Here is a 20,999-nt window from a genome sequence, read left to right on the forward strand (position 1 = left end):
GAGACAGGGTCTCACTATGTTGTCCAGGCTGGTCTTGAACTGCTGGGGCTCACGTGATTCTCCTGCCTCAGCCTTCCAAAGTGCTGGGATTACAGACATGAGCCACTGCACCCAGCCTGTTTATACACTGTTACCACAATTTTAAAAATGTACTACACCAAAAACCATTGAATTATATGCTTCAAATGTGTGAACTGTATGGTATGAGAATTGTATCTCAATAAACTACTTTTTTTTTTTTTTTTTTTTTTTAAGCGAGAGCCCTGGGCATCGACTGCTCTGCTGCTCAGGATCCAGGTCTGAGGTCTGGGTTCTCATTAATTCCTAAACACTGTCCTGGTTTATAAAAAGATGTCGGGGCCAAGAGGCCTGGGAGCTGGGGAAGGAGGTGGCTGAAAATTGCCAGAGAATGCCAGATAATTCCATGACCAGATAAGATGTGAGGGCCTGTGGGCAGGGGAAGGATGAGGGTAGACTGGGAAGGGCTCTGAGTGTCAGGCCCAGGGGCAGGGCCTTGAGGTGGGAACTCCACGCAGGATGGTGAGCAGGGGGCTTACATAAAGAGTTTCATGCTTTAGAAAGGGGGGGCAGAAAATCGGGAGAAGGGCAAGACGGGGAGACCAGCTGGAACACCATTGACATAATGCAAGCAAAATGAATAAAGTCCTAACTATGGCAGGGGGTAAGAAAACAGGAGAAGAATGGATTCCTGAGGCTGAGGGACAAGGAAAAACCCTGAGTGACTTCCACACTTTGTGGCTCAGGAGACTGAGTGGGCATGGGTGTGGTTTACTGGCAAGTTAACTGGGAGCATCCTGAGGCTGAGGTACCTTAGAGCAGGGGTCTCTGACCCCCAGGGTGTGGACCTGTACTGGGTCTGTGGCCTGTTATGAACTGGGCTGCACGGCAGGAGGTGAGCAGCAGGCGAGTGGGTGTTACCGCCTGAGCTCCACCTCCTGTCAGATCGGCAGCGGCTTTAGATTCTCACAGGAGCATGAACCCTATTGTGAACTGCGCATGTGAGAGACCTAGGTTGTGCACTCCTTTTGAGAATCTAATGCCTGAATGGTCTTCCACGAAACCAGTCCCTGGTGCCAAAAAGTTAGGGACCACTGCCTTAGAGCACCTGAGTGGTCTCTAAGGATACCCCACAGAGTGGGTCTGGAGGTCAGGAGATGCTGGGTTGCAGACAGACCTGGTCACGAGTGGGTCGTGCTGGGAGACCCTGAAAGGGGTAGCCAGGCAGGCAGTACAAATGAGGAAGGTGGGCCGGATGCAAGACTAGTGGGTGGTGTGGACCGTGGCAAAGTGAAAAGCATCTGCCCCATCAACAGGGGGAGGCCAGGCCTTATTGCCATCAACTACCGCCTGGGGGAAATTCCAGCCCAGTGAGGCTAATTCTTCCAATTTTGCAAGAAAAAAACGGAAATCCCGATTTTACATAAAATCCCTCTCCAAAAACATGAGTGCTCCAATTTTCTTTCTTTTTTTTTTTTTTTTTTTTGCTGTGGAAAAATATACGAACAATTTACCATTTCAATCATTTCAAAGTACACAGTTTAGTGGCATTAGGTATGTTCATATTGCTGTGCAACCATCACAACCACCCATCTCTAAAATTTTTTCATCTTGCACAACAAACTCTGTTCATGAAGGAACTCTCCATTCTCCCCTCCTGAAACCACTGTTCTACTTTCTGCCTCTGTTTCTCTTTTTTTTTGAGACCAAGTCTTGCTCTGTTGCACAGGCTGGAGTGCAGTGGCACGATCTCAGCTCACTAAAACCTCTGCCTCCTGAGCTCAGGCAATTCTCCCCACTGTCTCCAGAGTAGCTGGGACTACAGACGCATGCTACCACGCCTGGCTAATTTTTTTGTATTTTTAGTAGAAACAGGGTCTCACTGGGCTGGGTGCGGTAGCTCATGCCTGTAATCCCAGCACTTTGGGAGGCCAAGGCGGGCGGATCACAAGGTCAGGAGATCGAGACCATCCTGGCTAACACAGTGAAACCCCATCTCTACTAAAAAATACAAAAAATTAGCTGGGCGTGGTGGTGGGCACCTGTAGTCTCAGCTACTTGGGAGGCTGAGGCAGGAGAATGGCGTGAACCCAGGAGGCGGAGCTTGCAGTGAGCCAAGATCGCGCCACTGTACTCTAGCCTGGGCGACAGCGAGACTCCATCTCAAAAAAAAAAAAAGAAGAGAGACATGGTCTTACCAGGCTGGTCTTGAACTCCTGACCTCAGGTGAGCTGCCCGCTTGGTCTCCCTAAGTGCTGGGATTACAGGCGTGAGCCACCACGCCCAGCCTACTTTCTGCGTCTGAATTTAACTGTTCTAGGTACCTCATGTAAGTGGAATCATACAGTATTTATCCTTTTATGACTTGCTTATTTCACTTAATGTAATGTCCTAACCATGTTGCAGCATGTGCCGGAATTTCCTTCAGACTTTGAAAGGATACTTTGCAATGCTGAACAAAACACATCTCTGGCCATGAATTCCTGCTCTGAGGCACGGCAAGAACGGTGCTTCCCCACTAAAGCATCAATTGTATTATTCTTTTGATATGTGTATTTTGGCTATCAGTAACACCTGAACACGGTATTAAATCAGATACTGAGTTAGAACTCTCTACGTGATTGCCTGGCTTCCTGCAGATTAGGCTGAGTGCATCACGGGCATCGACGCACATCTGTGGACACTGATAAGGCCATGGTCTCCGTGACTAGGGTTTGCGAGGCACTATGGTCAACTTCTGCTCCTGGCCAGGGGGAACACAGCCAATCACACTCATGTGCGAGGCATTCAGAGCACACAAGTCACCCAACCAGCCATGGCCATGACTGAGGCCATGCCATTCTGGTTTCCCAAATGGCAAACACGCAATGTCATTAGACACAAGCAGACAGCTATCTGTGGCCCATCCTCACAGGCCCTGGGTGCACTAAAAAAACCAAGAAAACAGCACAGAGGAGTTCCCTACCCACACTCCTATGAAGGAGCCTGGCAGGATGAAACACACAAAATGTCAAAGTCAAAGGCTGACAGAGGCACAAACACATCCATACCTGAGCAGAGCAAGAGAGATGGCTCCAACTCAGCCACAGGATCCTCAACAGCTCATCCAGCTTCTAGGCAGAATTCCCTGAGCACCAGACCAAGAGTAACATAACCCCCAGCAGAACCCCAACCCTGTCTTCCCACAGCTCCCACCACGGTACTTGGTTCTAACACCTGTGGCTTCCTAAGTCTGTTTTACTGCATCCCTAATGAGCCTACAAGTACCTGCCTTCTGATCTCTGTGACCTTTACACACCGGTACAGGCAGCATCTCTGGAGTTCTTTCCCAGAGCCCATCTTGCTGCCAGGTGTTGCCTTTGGCATGCCTCTGTTGTTCTGAGCCTTCAGAGTGCAACCAGGGCATGCCTGGAATCTTCCGTATTTTGTACAGGCCACCTTAAAATCACAGATGATCAGAGGGCTCTCTGGGCTGACCCACTGCTTCCTAGGTCGTCCTCTCAACACACATTTGCTGGGCATCCATGATGTACCTTGACTGTGTCCCCAAATCCTGGCCAGTCAAGTGCAGAACATGTGAGGCACACTGCTTTAAGCTGAAGGTATGGCTGGGGGCTAGGGAGAGGCTGAAACACAGGCACAAATCCTGGTTGGAAAACAAAAGCCAGGCTCTGGACACTGGACCGGGCGGGGTGGGGACATGCACAGGAGACACTGGATGCCTGCACTCATCCGTGGCCACAAAACCGGCTCTGGGCTCCTGACGCTACACTGCCACCAAGAATAATCCGTCCTTCTAAGCATCTCTGGGTCACTTTCCCTGCAGGGCAGGGAGAAGGAGCACCCAACTCCTCTTCAACTTCCAAAGGAGGTGGAACTCTTTAAACCAAGCCCTCTTACCAAAAAACATAGGGTATTTGGCAGCTGTGTAGCCAAAAGAAAACCCCAGAAATCCACCACACTAAAGGAGATGGCCAGAAAAAATAAAGCCCTCAGCACTGCCGTTTTCTTGCCACTACAATAGTTCTATGACTGACCACCCATTTGCTCCTCCCATAAAAAAAAAGTATTTCCTCTCCTTTTCTCTTCACTCATCAGACATGGGAAGTCCCACCCTCTGCAAACACTATCAGCACCTTCTATGCTCACCCACCAGGGCTCAGTGACACCCACGAGTTGTTCCCTCCTTGAATGTAACCTCCAGTTCACTGCGCCCCATGCGTCCTGCTCTAGGCATCTGTCCACAGACCCCAGAGCAATGGCATACTGAGGACAAAGTTCCTGCCCCTCCATCCTCCTGCCTTCCTCTTCCAGCCCCAGGAACTGGCCCCAGTCTGCAGGCAAGTGTGCTCTTCCCAGCCCTCAGTGGGGCCACACGAGCCCTGGCCAGGGCTTATCGCTTTACCACTGTATCCGGGGTCTAGAAATGCATCTTCTTTCAGCCACCCACAGGACCAGCTATTCTTTAAGGGGCCAGCTGTCTTGAAGCTGGAAAAGTCTCCAACTCTACCTATGCTCCAAGATCTTCATTTTTATGTCCAAGACTTTGGAATTCCTCAATGACTGCATGAATTAGCAGGAGAAAGGGGCAGCTGTCACTCTACGGCTGACGTCTTTTCTCTGATGGGTTCTCTGGGGAGGTAACACCCCACCATGATAAGCCACATCAGACTTCTCACTGCAATGACCACCTCTCAAGAGGGTGGGGGCAGCTTGCTTCTTCATACTTATGAATACACTAAGTGATTCCAGATTCTTTGGTTGTATATAATTCTGCAATGCTGACTAAAAATTGCTAAAAATAGTAAACTTGGTAGTTCAAGTTCAGACACCTTTTATTTTCACCAAACACAAAGACACAAAGGCACAGGGTGTATACCAGGTAAAAACAGGCACATACGTCCTACACATGTTGTAGCATATGTCAGAATTTCCTACAACATGCACAGATGAACATATGCTGACAGGGGTTATCTTACCCGCCTCCCTCACAGTCAGCCACGGGTCTGTCCACCCAGCCTCTCTGCCTTTGCCCACATGATTCTCCTCACTGGGAATGCTTCCTCCCTCTCCTCAGCCTGACTAGTAATGGGCCAGTATTCATGGCCCCTGGCATGCTCACCTCGGGAAACCTAGCTTGAGCATTCCTCCTCCTCTGAACCACAGCATCAAGTCTGCCTCTCAATGACCTCAGTCTCCACGACTTTATTTCATATGTCTCTAGAGCACAAACAGCTTGAACATAGGGACCGAGCCCTCGTCTTCCACCCATACCCACTGCCCAGCACAGCGCGAGGCTGAGCTTGCAGGCACCCGAGTAACCTGGCTGCTCCTCCTCAGCACTTCTGCAGAGGCAGATGCTCTGCTATTTAAAGATCTCCCTGTGGACTGGGAGGGCAAGGTCAGAAGGACTCTGTTTGGTGACTTGGGGTCTGAGTCACTGATGTTCTCCCTGTGGAGATGTCTAGGCTGCCTGGTAGGAAACTGCTTAGAAGCAAGGTAGAGGCAAGACTGGCCCACAGTGCTGCCCGGAGCCCTGGCCTCTTCCCTCAGGTTGGATCTCAGCATGCCAGCCTTCAGGTTTGTCTCCAGCTTCCAGGCAGCAGACAAAAGCACTGGCAGCTCCAGGGCACATGGAAGGGGACAAGGAGTCTGACAGTCCACAGTGGAGCCCATCATCAGGTCATGACAGCATCCCCAGCTTCCCCTTTCCTACCCCTCCGGCCCTGAGCCACGGGGACAGGATGAGCCGAGTGTGAAGACTAACACAGTTCCAAGGCTGACCCAAGACTCAGGGACTGGCATTTAAACAAGAAGAGGACAAACAGCTGAGGCTGGGGGAAATGACCCTAACCCTGAGCCAGATTCCAGCTCTAAGGCTCCCCTGGACAGTCAATATGTTGTCTCCTACACACCCACCTGGCCCCCGCCCCCGCCCTCGCCTGCTCAGCTACATGCAGCAAGGGGAACCAGGCACAGCTGTGGCTCTTGAGTGGGCTCAACACTCACCCACTTTGCAATGGGGCAACCGCGGGAGCTCTTTCCCTCCTTCCCCGTGTAGATGACCTTCTCGATCCGGATGGCTTTCCCCTTCTCTCCATACCTGAAGAGGGAGACAGAAGCCACCATTAGCACAGCAGAACTCCAAAGGAGAACAACTTTTGGTCAGAAGACAGCCTCAGTGTGCTTTTGTTTGAGTTTCTGGTTACCACTGGGGGCACCAGAGAAGAAAGAGAAAGGTTTAAATATTATTTGGTACCTAAAGGCTCTGGAGACACAGCGGCCACTTCCAGGCTTCCAGGTTCACCTGCCCCTTCTCTGCTCCTGCCCATCGGGCCCCCTCTGATCCAAGGCAGAAAGACAGCCGAGCAGAATGTCCCTGATCGTTACCTCCGAACTCCAGAAGGGAACTGAAACCAAAGGCTAAACATGGGCATTTGTATCCAGCCCTGTTAGCTGAGTCACCCTGAGAGTTAGCTATTTATAAATATAACAAATAAAATAAATGGGGGAACCCTTATTATTCTCTTTGAATAATCCCTAGCTGACATTTGACCATGATGATGACAAACAGCTGAGGTTGGGGAGAAGTGGCTCTACTAAGCCCAAACGCCAGCTCTGAGGTTCCCCTGGACAGTAAACACATCTGGTTCCTGCACATGTCACCTGCCCTGGCTCCCCCACACACTCAGGGCTTCAGAACCCCAGCTCTCTAGGACTGTCTAATCAACCACACTATATTCAGAGATGGTGCAACTATGGCCCCTGGAGTTGAAATAACTTATCCAAGGCCACACAGCTACAAAGAGGCAGCAGTGGTCTAAGCACAGCCCTGGACATCAGACAGACTTGGGTGTGAATGCCAGCCCTGCCACTGTCTTGCTATATAACTGTGGCCAAATTACTAAACTTCTCTAAGCCTCAGTTTTCTCAGCTGTAAAATGGAGATTAAAATGATCCCCACCTCCTGGGCTTGGTAAAGATCAAACAATAGTCCACAGGGAGTATATTATTTAAAGTGCTTTGAAGTTCCTGGCATGAGGGAAGAGTCCAATAAACAATAATTATTTTTAATAATGTAAAAGCCATCTTACAGAATCTTCTTATTTTTAACAGTTTTTTAGTTTCAGGTGCAATGTCGTATCACCTGCAGATAATGGTCATTTGCCACCTATTCCTTTCTATTCTTTATAGCTCTAGCCATAAAGAAAGCACCTAAGATGGCCAGGGGCTTTCTTTTTTTTCTTTTCTTTCTTTTTGAGACGGAGTCTCACTCTGTCTCCCAGGCTGGAATGCAGTGGTGCAATCTCGGCTCACTGCAACCTCCGCTTCCCGGGTTCAAGTAATTCTCTGCCTCAGCCTCCCGAGTAGCTGGGATTACAGGTGCCTGCCACCACGCCCAGCTAATTTTTCTATTTTTAGTAAAGACGGGGTTTCACCATGTTGGCCAGGCTGGTCTTGAACTCCTGACCTCATGATCCACCCGCCTCGGCCTCCCGAAGTGCTGGGATTACAGGTGTGAGCCACGCATGCCAGGCCTGGCCAAGTTTCTGAAGGCCTTGCGGGCATCTCTGCTTCTTCTCGACTTTACTGAAAATGTTTCCAACAATTCATCACTGAGCATGAAACTGGCTAACTTTGGGAAAGCGACAGATTTCCTTACTTTGAAGGGTGCTACTAAGAGTCTCCTGTCCTAAGGATTTTTAATCAAGAATTATTTTTATAAAATATATTTTTAACACATAAGGAGACAGATGATTGAATGTTTTTTATTTGAGCAATTAACACAGCATACTATAACCTTGTATTTCTGTAATAAATTCAATTTGATCATGGCATGTTATTTTAATATACTATTTCATAGAGCATGAATGTTATCATAGCTTCTACAGTTCAGAATACACATATTCGTTATCTTACCCACTCCACTTCTAGGAATCTCCACCCCAGAAATAACCGTACAAATGCACCAAGCTTTAGGAACAAGATAATCACTGTCTCATCAACAACAGAAAAATGAAACAACTTATATGTCTAACATGAGACTGGTTAAATACATTATAATAAATTTCACAAAAAATATCAATTTTCATGCAATGAAAAACCATGTCCCATCAAAAATGATTAGGTAGAATTGTATGTACCGACATGGAAAGAAATTAAGTGGGGGGAAAAAGCAAGCTACAGACAGTGGGTATAATGGACCACATTTGGTTTAAAACTTCTCTATATACATATTAATACATTTATCTCTGTATATATACAAATATCTTTGTAAATGCTTAGAAAATAATGAAAAATAAGCATTGAACTTTAGAGCTTTATTCGTTCTTTAGACTTTTAAAGCCTTTGTTTCATTTTTGTAATTGAAAAAGAGAACAGTTTATAATTTTTTTTTAAATTAATGAATTTTGTAAAACAAGCTCTTGTCAGGCCACAAAAATTTTTTTAAAATGCTGATCTAAGGTTCCTCTGAGTTCCATGTTCTCTATTTCACTCAAGATCTTAGCAAAAGGATGAAAAGTGTTTCTGATAATTACAACATTAAAATTCTAAGGCTCTGTTCTCTTATAGAAAGCATTTGGAGACAGGACTCGGGGGTTTATATAGCATGGTCTGGATGAAGAGGAAAAGATCACATAATGCTGCTTTTGTCTGGTTCCTGGACAACTTTCATTTCAACAAGCATTTATCAGGAAGCCACCCATAAGGGCAGGGCCTGGGCCCCTGGTGTGTCGTGGAGATCCCTGTTGGGAGAACAGCCTGAGGTGACCACACTCCTCTCGCTGAGACGGAAGCACTATCGCATTCCTCGCAGGAGGGTGAGCTGAGGACACTGCCACCACTTTCCAACCAGGACCTTCCCCACCATCCCGCCCCTGTGAGAAACATGTCCTGCAGTGAACCTCGCATTAGACAAATAAAAGGGCCAAGCACTGTCTGATCAGCTAGACTTTTAAAAAAACAAAAACAAAAACAGAACTGACTGCCTCTTTGTGTTTAAAGACAGCCAATCAACTCTCACTTTAGCTTTTTCTTCTCTTCTTAAGTGCCTTACTTTTTGGCCTATCATGAAGAGGCCCTTCTAGTATTCAGATTAACTATTAGACCCTCAACTAAGTCTGCATAGATAGCCTGAAATCGTATTCTAAAGGATAACTAATCATACAAGCCAATCATCTTATTCTAAAGGATAAGTGGCTCTCCAAGGGTGGTCCCAGGGCCAGCAGCATCAGCATCCCCTAGAAATTTGGTAGGAATGGAACATAGATTCTCAGGTCCCATCCCAGACCTGCTGGGTCAGAAACTCAGGTGGGGCCCAGTCATCTGTGCTTTAACAAACCCTCTAGAGACTCTGAGGCCCACTGAAGTCTGACAACCACTGCTCTGAGGCTTTGCCTTTTCAGGATTATCTCTGTCACACAGCAATGAGACCAGTTCCCCCAAATCTCAGAGAACCTGCTACTGCAGTGTTGGTTCTTTGTTCCTAGAACAAGCATTTCATGAACTCCTAGGCTGCAGAGACTCTCCTTCCCAGACAGAACACACAAGGCTCTGTGCTGTGCACCGGTCTCAGATACGAGTTTGACAACTGACTCCAATTATCTATGAAGATAAGGACCTAGGTACCCACAAAGTATGACACTCATAAATAAGTTGGGACATTTTAGGATTTGCTTTCAACCTTCCCCTCCTTTCTACAAAATATTTACTGGAAAAGCTAAGAGAACCAGGTTTCCCTGATTTCAGTTTATTTCCCCTCCCTGCCTTCAGCCAACTCCTGACAGCAGAGCAGTCCTGAAGAGAAAGGGTTGAGGAAGAGTCTAGGAAAAGAGACAGCCTAGACCTACCATTCACAAACTAGACCCCTACCCAGGGGATTTGCATCAATCACTCATTACTCCCCTTGTTTCAGAAAGGATCTTATGAAGATATCTATAAGATAAAACTAACAGGTGATGAAATCAGAGTAAAGGGCAAAAAAAAAAAAAGGTATGCTGGTACACAAAATACAATCAGTGGGGTTTCGTGTGTATTTTTGAGAGACAAGCCTGGAATATCTTGTTATATGAGAAATCCAAAAAAGGCTTGTTAGGATCATGTCAAAAACAAAACAAAATAAAACAGACAAAAAAAAAAAAAAAAAACCCAGAGGAATGAACCTGAATAGGTTCTATGGGCCAAAGATGAGAAATTACCTTCCTCCTGATGGGGTACACAAATCTGGTTCCAAGTTTACTAGCAGGCAACGTAAAGATGGAACTGCAATCTGTTACGTGATTTGCAAGGTCCTTAAGATAAAAATAAACCAGTTGCTAAGGAAAAACACAAGTATTCCTGGTCTTGAGAGGAATTCCTCCCTTGGATCAGTTTCTGAAGAGTCTACAGCTGGCTGTTATTTTTAAAGAATCAGGGGGTAAAAAAAAAAAAGACATATTTCAACCTTATCTTACCAAATTTCAAAGATCTCTTGATCCTTGTTTCAAAATACTTTTCTATAATGAAAAGTTGTTTAAGAGAGCTGTCTGGAAATCTTATAAAATTGTTACCCCAAAATACCCCAGAACAAAAAACCTGCCCCAGATCAAACTTGTACATTTGACTCCCCTGCAGCAAATGATAGTGTCAGGATTCCTTACAAAAATCACCGGCCCAGAAGCTGCCTGGTCTAATCCGCAAACTACAACACACAGGCATGTGAGCACATGCAGGCAAGCATGACAACACTGCACACAGCTTCAAATCTGTCTCATGCTCATGGACTCAGAAGTGCCCTCATACCAGGCTGGAATTTACAGACTGGTGAATATAAATGTTCCCAGATGGTCTAGGAAATTAAGAGTGATGACTGCAGATCACTGTCCTCCATGTATCTTACCTTTAATTTATTCAGAGAAGCTGTTATAGTCATTCAGCTCAAAATCATGTTTCCTGTTACACAGACAAGAGTATCTGGCTCCTTGCCAGGCACGGTGGCTCACACCTGTAATTCCAGCACTTTGGGAGGCCAAGGTGGGCAGATCACCTGTGGTCAGGAGTTCGAGACCAGCCTGGTCAACATGGTGAAACCCCGTCTCTACTAAAAATACAAAAATCAGCCTGGAGTGGTGGCATGTACCTGTAGTCTCAGCTACTTGGGAGACTGAGACAGGAAAATTGCTCGAACCTGGGAGGCAGAGGTTGCAGTGAGCCGAGACCACACCACTGCACTCCAGACTGGAGGACAGAGCAGATTCCATCTCAAAAAAAAAAAAAAAAAAAGTATTTGGCTCTCATGGTCAGACAAAATGGGGTTCCCAAATTTGCGACAACTCTAAGCCAAGCAGCTTTCCACTTATCTGTATGTATGTGTATGGGCAAGCATATGCTTATGTCTACATCATCTTAGCTTTTATTATTAAAATACTAATGCAGCCGGGCGCAGTGGCTCACGCCTGTAATCCCAGCACTTTGGGAGGCCGAGGCGGGCGGATCACAAGGTCAGGAGATCGAGACCATCCTGGCTAACACGGTGAAACCCCATCTCTACTAAAAATACAAAAAACTAGCCAGGCGTGGTGGCAGGCGCCTGTAGTCCCAGCTACTTGGGAGTCTGAGGCAGGAGAACGGCGTGAACCTGGAGGCGGAGCTTGCAGTGAGCTGAGATTGTGCCACTGTACTCCAGCCTGGGTGACAGCATGACTCCGTCTCAAAAAAAAAAACAAAAAAAACCCTAATGCTTGTTCTAAAAAATGCAATCAGTGCATTTGTCTGTGAGGTAGTTAATGACTATCTACCTTTTCCATAGTACTCATGACAAGCACTAAGTGTTTCCACACATCAATTCATCAATTCAGTTTACCCTCACGACACTCCTACAGTGTGTTTTTATCATCATCTCTATTTTGCAGATAAGAAAACTTGAGTCACAGAAGAGCAGAACAACTTGCTAGGGACTCAGCAGTGAGTGGCAGGGCCAGGACTGGGCCTCAGTCTGGCTCAAGTCCCTGCTCTCAGCCCCTGAGCCATAGACTCGAACTTAGAGTGTTTACTACCTGCCGTGGACACGCACATGGGTTTCCAAGCCTCCATCTGCATGAACTGCTCAAAAACCACAACTAGTAAACAGAGACCCTAGAGTCCTGAATTTGAATTGGGAGTGTCAATATAAACTCATGATGTATGTAATCACTAAGCAGTAACAAAAATGAAAAATCCAGATTCAACATAGCTCTTTCTACATAAGCAGCCTAAAAACAATGAACAACCCCTGTGTAGTCATGATTGCCCCTAGTAGACAGAGTCTATTTTCTAAATACTTTTTCCTCCAATAAAAGGAACCAGGACTTCTTGGATAAACGTACAATGTGAACCCAGGATATCTTGTCATATGAGAAATCAAGAAAGCTATGAAACACTCCTACAATCCTGTCCAAAGGATTTAGGGGACAACCTGAGCAGGTTTCCACTGGCCAGGAGTGAGACATTATATTCCTCTTAGGGGAGGTAAAAAATTCCACCTATGAGGTAGTTTTGGAAAAAAAGGAAAAATAACCTGATCTCAATCAGGGCTTCCGGTCTAACTACCAATTTATAGGACATAGAGGCATGTTAAACACTTTTAATGATACCACAATACCACGGGAAAGCTATCAGCAAAATTCAGATGTAGGAAACTAACTCTACAGGACATAGAGCCATATAACCATAAAAACATTTCAAGACAGAGAGAAGCAGGGGGACATGAATTGGGCAGACCTACAGAATGAAAGAAACCCAGAAACAATGGAAGTGAGGATCCCACAGTAAACCTTCCCTAACCCCATTATCAGGGTTTCCTTTCTGTGTATTGTCTATTACAAGGCAATGAAAAATGAGAGGTGCTTAATATCCGTATTCCATTAACAGCACACCCATTTCTCCTTGGACACCTGTGTATCACTCACCGCTCCTCCATGAGTTCCCGGATGGAGGCGACCGTGGGGCCAGATCCCAGGTGAGTATAATATGGACCTTCATCTTTCTCCACTATTTGTTCTGCAGAAACACAGAGAGTAAACATTTTTGGAATATCAATTAGTCAATATTAATTTAGAAAGGCAAACCACCAACAGGAAAGTTAATAGGCATGCTAGAAAACAGGAAACCCACATGGCTTATGAACACGTGAAAAGGTGTTCAACTCCATTAGAAATCAGGAAATACAAATTAAAATCACAATAAAACACCATCACATATGGACCAAATTGGCAAAAATTAAAAAATCTGATAAAACCAAGTGTTGTCAAAGCTGTGATCTAAGCACTTTGGGATTCCGCCTACCATTATCCAATAAAGCTAAACAGCTGCATCCTGCCTGACCCAGTAATTCCATTTCTAGATACACACTCAAGACCAGGGGTCAGCAAGCTACTTCCCTCCAGTGAGCCACTGCACCCGGCCAAAAACATTTTGTTAAGTGAAAGAAGCCCTCCTGGGTAAATACCCAATCAAACTGAAGACAGAGGCTCAAACAGATACTTGTATGCCAATGTTCAGAGCAGCATTTATTCACCACAACTAAAAGGTGAAAACAACATAATCATCCATCAGCAGGTGGATGGATACATAAAATGCGTATGTCCACATGACAGAATATTACTCAGCCAAAAAACGAATGAAGTTTTGATACATGCTATTACAAGGATGAACCTTAAGAACATTATACCAAGTAAAATAAACCAGACACAAAGGACAAATACTGTAGGAATTCCCTGACATGAATTATCTAGAAGAGGCAGATTCCTAGAGACAGAAAGTAGATGAGAGGTTCGCAGGGGCTGGGAGGAGCAGGAAATGAGGGGTTATTGCTTAATGGGACAGAGTTTCTGTTTAGGCTGATGAAGTTTTGGAAACAGATAGTGGTGTCAGTTGCATAATATTGTGAATGTAATTAATGCCACTAAACTGTACACATAAACATGATTAAAATGCCAAATTTAAGTTATACATACTTTACCACAATTTAAATAAAAGAAGTTCTGATACATGCTACAATATGGACGAACCTTGAATACATTTTTTTTTTTTTTTTTAGATGGAGTTTTGCTCTTGTTGCCCAGGCTGGAGTGCAATGGCGCGATCTTGGCTCACTGCAACCTCCGCCTCCCAGGTTCAAGTAATTCTCATGCCTCAGCCTCCCAAGTAGCTGGGATTATAGGCATGCACCACCACACCCAGCTAATTTTGTATTTTTAGTAGAGACAGAGTTTCACCATGTTGACCAGGCTGGTCTCGAACTCCTTGACCTCAGGTGATCCACTCACCTTGGCCTCCCAAAGTGCTGGGATTACAGGCATAAGCTGTTGTGCCCCACCAAAAACATTTTGTTAAGTGAAAGAAGCCAGATACAAAACAGGTCACACATTGTATGATTCCATTTATATGAAATACTCAGAATAGGTAAATCTATAGAAACAAAAAAGCAAACTGGTGGTTGTTGCCAGAGGCTGGGGGCTGGGGGGTGGGGGTGGGTAGGAATGAGGAGTAACTGCTTAATGGGTAACAGGGTGTTTTTTTGGAGTCATGAAAATATTTTAAAACTGGAGGGAGATGTGGTTGTACAACATTGTGAATGTACTAAATGCCACTGAATTGTTCACTTTAAGATGGTTAATTTTACGTGAAGCTCAACTCAATTTGTAAAAAGGAACAAATCATTCATGTAACAACATGGATGAATTTTAAATGAGTTTTTCTAAGTGAAAGAAAACAGACCCAAAAGGCTAGATAGTAGCGGCTTTGGAAAACAGTGATGTGGCTGGATATTAGGAGGCTAAAAACAAAAAAACTATACACACAGTGTGCACCTACTGTACTACAGTTGGTAAGTTTGCTTCATATCTAAGAAGACATGACAATTAAATGTAATAGAGTAACCTACATTGGGTCATATGACAGAAAAAGGACCATTGGTGGAAAAACTGATGAAATCCAAAAAGTCTGTAGTTAACAGTATTGTACCAACGTTAATTTCTTCATTTTAAATATACCATAATTACGTAAGACATTTACAAGCAAGACAAAGTATATAAAGGGTACACAGGAACTCGCTGCACTAACTTCGTAACTCTCCCATAAATGTAAAATTATTTCAAAATAAAGTATTTAAAAAGTAAAAGAAAAAAACAGTGAGCCATAATTTGCTGATCCTTAGGAGAAATCTTAGTCACACACATTAAAACCCACATACAAAGATTTTCACAGCAACACTGTCTGCAAGAGTCAAAGCTGTGTAGACAGCCTGCTGTGGACTGAATGTTTGTGTCCCTCCCAAATTTGTATGTTGAAGCCTAATCCCCAGTGGGATAGCATTTGGAGGTAGGGCTTTGGGGAGGTAATTAGGCCAAGAGGGTGGCACCCTCCTGAATGGCACTAGTGTCCTTATAGGAAGGGACACCAGAGAGCTTGCTTCCCCTTTCTCTCTCCCCTCCTGACTATGTGAAGATATAGCGAGGAGGTGGCTGTCTACATGCTAAGAGAGGGCCCTCGACAGACACCAGATCTCCTGGTGCCTTGATCTTAGCATTCTCAGCCTCTACAGCTGTGAAAAATCAATGTTCATTGTTTAAACCACCCAGACTACGGGATTTTTTTTCTAGAGACAGGGTCTCACTCTGGTGCCCAGGCTGGAGTGCAATGGCATGATCACAGCTTACTGCAGCTTCCACCTCCCAGGGTCAAGTGATCCTCCCACCTCAGCCTCCTGAGTAGCTGGGACTACAGGTGTGCACCATCATGCCTGGCAAATTTTTGTATTTTTTTGTAGAGGCAGGGTTTTGCCATGTTGCCCAGGCTAGTCTCCAACTCCCAGGCTCAAGCTATCTGCCTGCCTCGGCCTCCCAAAGTGCTAGGATTACAGGCTTGAGACACTGGGACGGGCCGGTATTTTTGTTAAAATAGTCCAAATAAAGACACAACCCATAATTCAGCAACAGTGGAATGGATTTCTCTTGAAATGCAGTAGTGATATTATGGAATATATTCAGCAATGAAAATCAGAAACCTGCAACAGCATGGTTGACTACAACAGCATAGTGAGCGAAAGCAGCACAACGCAGATGATATGGTCTAGCTGTGTCCCCACCCAAATCTCATCTTGAATTGTAGCTCCCATAATTCCGTGTTGTGAGAGGGACCCAGTGAGAGATAACTGAATCATGGAGGCAGTTTCCCCCATACTGTTCTCATGGTAGTGAATAAGTCTCATGAGATCTGATGATTTGATAAGGGGAAACCCCTTTCACTTGGCTCTCATTCTCTCTTGTCTGCTGCCATGTAAGACATGCCTCTCACCATGATTGTGAGGCCTCCCCAGCCACGTGGAACTGTGAGTCCATTAAACCTCTTTTTCTTTATAAATTACCCAGTCTCAGGTATGTCTTTATCAGCAGTGTGAAAATGGACTAATACAGCAGAATACAGTTAAGATTCCACTTAAATGATATTCAATAACAGACTCAAACTATACTGCTTAGAGATCCATACACAGTGAGTAAAAACTACTAGGCTGAAATATGAAATTGCAGACAGTCAATGATGTTTGACCTATCAAAAAATGATAATTTTATATGGTTCAACTTAATAAAAAGAAAAGCAAGGAAATCATTGTCACAAAAGTTAAGAGAATGGTTACTTCTAGGGGATGGAAGAGGAATGTGTTTAGAAAGGCATACAGGTTGGGGCACGGTGGCTCACACCTGTAATCCCAGCACTTTAGGAGGCCAAGGGGAGGATCACTTGAGTCCAGGAGTTTGAGACCAGGCTGGGCAACATAGTGAGACCCTGTCAATACAAACAAACAAATAACAACAATAAAAACCTAGCCAGGCTTGTTGGTATGTGCCTATAGTCCCAGCTACTTGGAAAGCTGAGGCAGGAGGATCACTTGATACCAGGAGTTCAAGGCTGCAGTGAGCTATGATTGCACCACTGCACTCCTGCCTGGGTGACACAGCAAGACCCTGCATCAAGGGAAAAAAAAAAAGATAAGAAAGGGCATAGAGGTGACTCCTGGGGGGCTAGAAGTGGTCTATTTCTTGATCCAGGTGGTGGTCACACAAGTTCATTTTATAAAATTTCATTAAACTCTATGTGAATGTTTCAGGTACTTTCATATGTTATATAAATCACAATTTTTTAAATGTAAAAAATTAATTTAATACCTATTTTATCCAGATCATTATGCTTAGCTTTATGGGGCATACAAGATAGAATAATACCTGACTGTTGCCTTTAAAAACTGTATGATCTAGCCAGGCAGACAAGACCTACACATAAGATATCTAATGGCATTTCCTATCAATAGGGAAAGATAAAACTTTCCATGTGTAGTGTTAGGACAACTGCGGGAAAAAAGTTTGATCCATACTTAATACCTTATCCCCCAAATCCATTCCAAATGGCTGAAAGATTAAAATACAAAAAAAAAATTAAACTATACACGTGCTAGAAGGAAAAAAATGGAAGTTTTAAAAAATAATCATGAAGAAGGGTCTTCTCTAAGTATGACATAAAATTCCAAAGCCACTCCCAAAAATAAATAAATAAAACCCTGATAAATCAACTAAAGAAAAACTTTGTAATAACTACTGAAAGTCAAGCTGAAAGACAAACATCACACTGGGAAGAGAGATCTGGAACTCACATCAGTCAAAAGGCTAATTTCCTTAATATATCAAGAGCTACTATAGCTGAACAAGGTCAACAACACAAGAGGAAAATGAAAAAAAGATACCAATGGTTCTTGAAAAATGCAAATGGCTCAAACACGCATAAAGCTACAATGAGATGTCATTTTCCCTCTTTCAGAGGAGTCCCTATCAAAAAGTCTGATAAGTCATTGTGTTGGTGAGGATACAGGCAGTATAAAGAATAATTTAGCAATACATTAAAATGACACATGCACAATCTGTTTGAATTAGCAATTTCAAAGAATTTCAAATTCCTCAAAAAATTTATTTCTAGGAATTTGGTTATAATTGTATATGTAAAAAATGACCTATGTAACAAGAATACTCATTATATCATTGTTTGTAATGGAAAAATATCAGAAATAACCTAAATGTCCATTATTATGGACTAGTTAAATGCATTACAGCATATCCATATAATGAAATATTGAGCAGTTGTCAAAAGGAATTAAGCAGCTTCAGATTTACTGACAGAAAATGACCTCCAAGATATTTTAAGTGGGAGAAAAAAAAATTTCAATACAGCATGTATAAGATGCTACAGTTCGTGTACACACAATCACACATACATTTGTACATACACACACGTACAAGCATAAAGGTATATACATATGTCATTACGAACTCTAAGAATAGCAGAGTAAAAGCAAGTTTAAACTGAGTTCAGCTGTGTTCCAGTAAAAAAAATAAAAAATTAAAAAAAAAATAACAGTTAGCCACGGAGTGTGCAGCCAGGCAGATGACCTGACCTGATCAAAGTAGCTTGCCACTGACGGCATCTACTCATGGAGGCTCCTCACCCCTCCCTACTGTCCTGGGTCAGGCTCTTGCCTCAATTATCACCATGGTCTCCTAACAGTTGGTCTGAGCCCTCCTAAGTCATCCTACCCAATACCACCAGTTATAGTTCCCAAACAAAAATCTGTTTACATCACTTTCCATTATGATACCACGCTGGACAGAAGACAGAATCTAAATTTCAGAATGTGGTCCACAAAGTCCCCACCACACCATCTCCACACACCTCCCTGCCTTGCAACCTGTCCCAGCCACTAAGGGCGCTGCCACACAACCACTCGGTACCCCATGTAACCTTAAATATGTTTTCTCACTGACAACAGTGCCTTTCTGGATCTCTCCTTTTGGAAAAACTCATTTTTTTTTTTCCTTTCTTTCCTTGCAGCTCCAGCTCCAAGAAAGGGCCTAGTTTAAATGCCACTTTTTCTGCAAAGCCCTGTTGAACTTTCTCAGGCTGTTTTCCCTCTGGACTTCTAGAGCATCTTGTATACAATGTCAATTATTGAGGCATGTATATATATATATATATATATATATATATATATATATATATATATATAAAACATAATTGTTACGTAATTGTTAATGTAGCACAGAATAACAAATACTGATCTTGCAGACGGAAACCTGGGCAACTACAATGAGTTACCTTCCCAACCTCTCTAACCCTCATGCCTCTATGTGTAAGATACACAAAGGGCTTAGCACAGTATTTGGCACATAACATAAGCTCAACAGGTAGCTGTTGTCCAGGCTCCGCCAAACAAACTATGTGACTGTGGGCAAATTACACAACCTTTATGAGCCTCAACGTAGTTAAAATAATGTTTTCACATAATAGAATTGTTGAAGATTAGGTGGGATGCAAGGTACCAGTGCTTAAACATTTCATGAATGAGTATTTTCAACTAAAAAGTTAGAAATGACTCATTCCAAATGGGCACACTATTTTGAACCATAAAATAGAATTACAGAAGGATGCGTGTGAAGAGGTGGGGAGAGGAGAAGGCCAAGGGAGAGCAGGGGGGAGTGGGGAGGGAGAGAAAGAGAATATGAGAATGTGGGTGATGGAGGCAGTGGTCTGAGAGCTCTTTATAGGTGCTAGGAGACCACACGGTATACAGAAAATAGAACATAAGAATATGCCAGAACTTCTGGGCTCTGTTCCAGTTTCTATTGTCTGGAGAAAATTCAAAGTAACAAATTGACTGCAGGGTCTTACGCTGGGAAGAGAAACATCATGTAGCTTTTGGTGACCACCTTCTGCCCTAAGTCACAAAAACTCAAAACTTACACGGTTAAGGACTGAGAAAGGAAATTTTCAAGGAGAAGGCACAAACTAAATCTTAGCAACTCCATCCCAATAGCTGGAAAACAAGATACGAAGATCTAAAACCAAGACAACCTAGAACTGGCTGGTCAGGTTTCCCTGGGAAGGCCACTAAAACACAAAGGGCAGAGAAAGCTTCAAGTGCCAAACAAAACCAAAGCCACTTTCAGCAGTTTACAGGGCAGCCCAAGGAGTCTCTTAAAAGCATTGTTTCTTTTACTTATGTCTCCTCTCCTGAGTATAAGGGAAAAGATATTCTAGAGAAGAAATCTGACAACAAAGTTGCTGACTTACAACAAAGTTATCAAACTAGTATACATGTACAAATTTAATTATCCTCATATATGTTATATGAAGATATATATTACAGATACTATATATAATCTTCTGTGCATGCATATGTGTAACATATATATATACACTACCACCATCGATTTCTTGTTATGTAAATGTCTCATTTTCAAATAGTTTTCATTTTATATATTGAATAAATGTTATATACGGTACTTAAAGGATCCTGAGCTAGGAACTAAGATATTAAGTATCTTATTAAGCATAACATAAAGGAGATACAAATATAAAAATCAAAGAAGTAAAACCTCTGTACTGTTAAGTCTGAATTATAAATATCATTATGAACTCGGGTCCTGTCCACTGGAGAAACATAAGAGCAAGGACATTCTAGTAGCTGTAAGTACCCCTAGCTCTCTGGTTTTGATTTCTAAACACTATTATCCTTTAAAAGGAACCAGGTGGGCCAGGCGCAGTGGCTCACACCTGAAATCCCAGCACTTTGGGAGGCCAAGGCAGGCGGATCACGAGGTCAGGAGATCGAGACCATTTTGGCTAACACGGTGAAACCCCATCTCTACTAAAAATACAAAAAATTAGCTGGCATGGTGGTGGGTGCCTGTAGTCCCAGCTACTCAGGAGGCTGAGGCAGGAGAATCACTTGAACCTGGGAGGCAGAGGTTGCAGTGAGCTGAGGTCGCACCACTGCACTCCAGCCTTGAGACAGAGCGAGGCTCTGTCTAAAAAAAGAAAAAAGAAAAGAGAAGAGAAGAGGAAAGGAAAGAAAGGGAAAGAAAAGGAAAGAAGGAAAGAAAGAAAGAAAAAGAAAGAAAGAAGAAAAGAAAAGAAAG

The 20,999-nt window shown here is 43.7% G+C and overlaps 1 protein-coding gene across 2 annotated transcripts in view; it reads right to left on the minus strand.

Annotated features, from left to right (window-relative positions):
- The window catches only part of TET3 (tet methylcytosine dioxygenase 3), a 117,161-nt gene that overhangs the window by 18,530 nt on the left and 77,632 nt on the right, over positions 1-20,999 (minus strand). For both annotated transcript variants that reach the window (XM_004029446.5, XM_019021500.4), the window contains 2 exons: positions 12,945-13,035; positions 6,028-6,121 (listed from right to left, as the gene is read on the minus strand). In XM_004029446.5, coding sequence (XP_004029495.4) covers positions 6,028-6,121; positions 12,945-13,035 — 185 coding nt within the window. The remainder of the gene's footprint in view (positions 1-6,027; positions 6,122-12,944; positions 13,036-20,999) is intronic.

This window comes from Gorilla gorilla, chromosome 12 (genome assembly GCF_029281585.2).
Source record: "Gorilla gorilla gorilla isolate KB3781 chromosome 12, NHGRI_mGorGor1-v2.1_pri, whole genome shotgun sequence".
NCBI lineage: Eukaryota > Metazoa > Chordata > Mammalia > Primates > Hominidae > Gorilla > Gorilla gorilla.